Here is a 1,277-nt window from a genome sequence, read left to right on the forward strand (position 1 = left end):
GACGGCGACCGGACCCTGGGTGAGGGGGCCAGCTCCAGAGCGGGGCGGGGGCTGGCCGGTGGCCGTATCCGTCTCTGTCCCGCGCAGCCCCGCGCCGTCTCCACCTGGGGCGAGGGGAGCTGTGGGGCCGGGGTCAGGGGCTCTCCGTCCTCCTCCTCTGCCCCCCACCTGCGCTCACCCCCCTTCCGGACGGGGTCCCGGCTGCTCGCGTGTTCCCCCACTCAGAGGCCCCAGTGCCCGCAGCAGGGACAGCGGCCGGTTCCGGAGCCGCCATTCCCAGCACCGAACCAGGACAGCGGAGAGCCGGTCCCGGCCGGGCGGAAGCCCCTGGCCGCGTCCCACGGTCCCCCGCGCGCCCCACAGGGATCCTGACCAAGCCGGACCTGGTGGACAAGGGCGCCGAGAAGGCCGTGGTGAACGTGGCCCAGAACCTCACGTACCGACTCAAGAAGGGCTACATGGTCGTCAAGTGCCGGGGCCAGCAGGACATCATGGACAGGCTGAGCCTGGCCCAGGCCACCGAGAAGGAAGTCGCCTTCTTCCAGACACATCCCCACTTCCGGTGAGCCCTGCCACGCGGCCCAGGCCCACGGTGCACCCCGTGCCGGGCCCCTCTGTGGCCAGCCACAGCCGCGTTCTCTGGGCCCCGGTGGCGCTGCGGGGGTGGGGTGGGGCATACAGAGTGTTCTCACCTATGTGGCCCTGCGCCCCAGGACACCCACAGGGGAGGGCCGTCCGGTTTTATAAAGGCGGGTGGTGAGGGCGAGGCGCCAGGCTCGCGTCCTCTCCCAGGGCTTGTCCACCCTCCTCGGGCCTGCTGGCCTCGTCTCCTCAGCGTCCCCTGGCTGGGCCGCCCTGGGTTCTGAGGCGGGGTCCAGCCCCGGGGCCGCGCGAGGGGAAAGCAAGGGCGGGCGGAGTCCTCCCTGCTCTGCCGTCAGCACATGGCACCTCGGGCCAGCCTGGGCGGGCAGCGCACCGGCCCCTCCGCCTCGGCTCTCCAAACGGGCTTTTCCGTGGTGAAACGCGCCAGTATCTTACGAGGCCCTTGGGACAGCTCCTGGCACTCGGTAAGCGCCGAATAGGCCCTTCTTTCCAGGTTGATTTACTTAATGCACATAGAACAGGGGACAGGCCGGAGGTGCAGGCAGTGAGTCCCCGAGACAGGGCGGGGAGCAGAACTGGCAGATCAGGGAGGGAGCAGCAGGGAGACGGGGCCTGCTGTGCCCTGGGGTCACTCCCTGGCCGGGGATCAGACTCGTGCGGGAGCGGCCGCAGCC

At 70.6% G+C, this 1,277-nt stretch overlaps 1 protein-coding gene across 1 annotated transcript in view; it reads left to right on the forward strand.

Moving 5' to 3' along the window:
- MX2 (MX dynamin-like GTPase 2) overlaps positions 1-1,277 on the forward strand; it is a 16,652-nt gene that overhangs the window by 4,762 nt on the left and 10,613 nt on the right. Inside the window, exons 4-5 of the mRNA XM_012730994.1 lie at positions 1-19; positions 364-562. The exon at positions 1-19 is cut by the window's left edge and continues 7 nt beyond it. Coding sequence (XP_012586448.1) covers positions 1-19; positions 364-562 — 218 coding nt within the window. The remainder of the gene's footprint in view (positions 20-363; positions 563-1,277) is intronic.

The sequence above is a fragment of the Condylura cristata genome, unplaced genomic scaffold, assembly GCF_000260355.1.
Source record: "Condylura cristata isolate star-nosed mole 26May11 unplaced genomic scaffold, ConCri1.0 scaffold00003, whole genome shotgun sequence".
Classification (NCBI taxonomy): domain Eukaryota; kingdom Metazoa; phylum Chordata; class Mammalia; order Eulipotyphla; family Talpidae; genus Condylura; species Condylura cristata.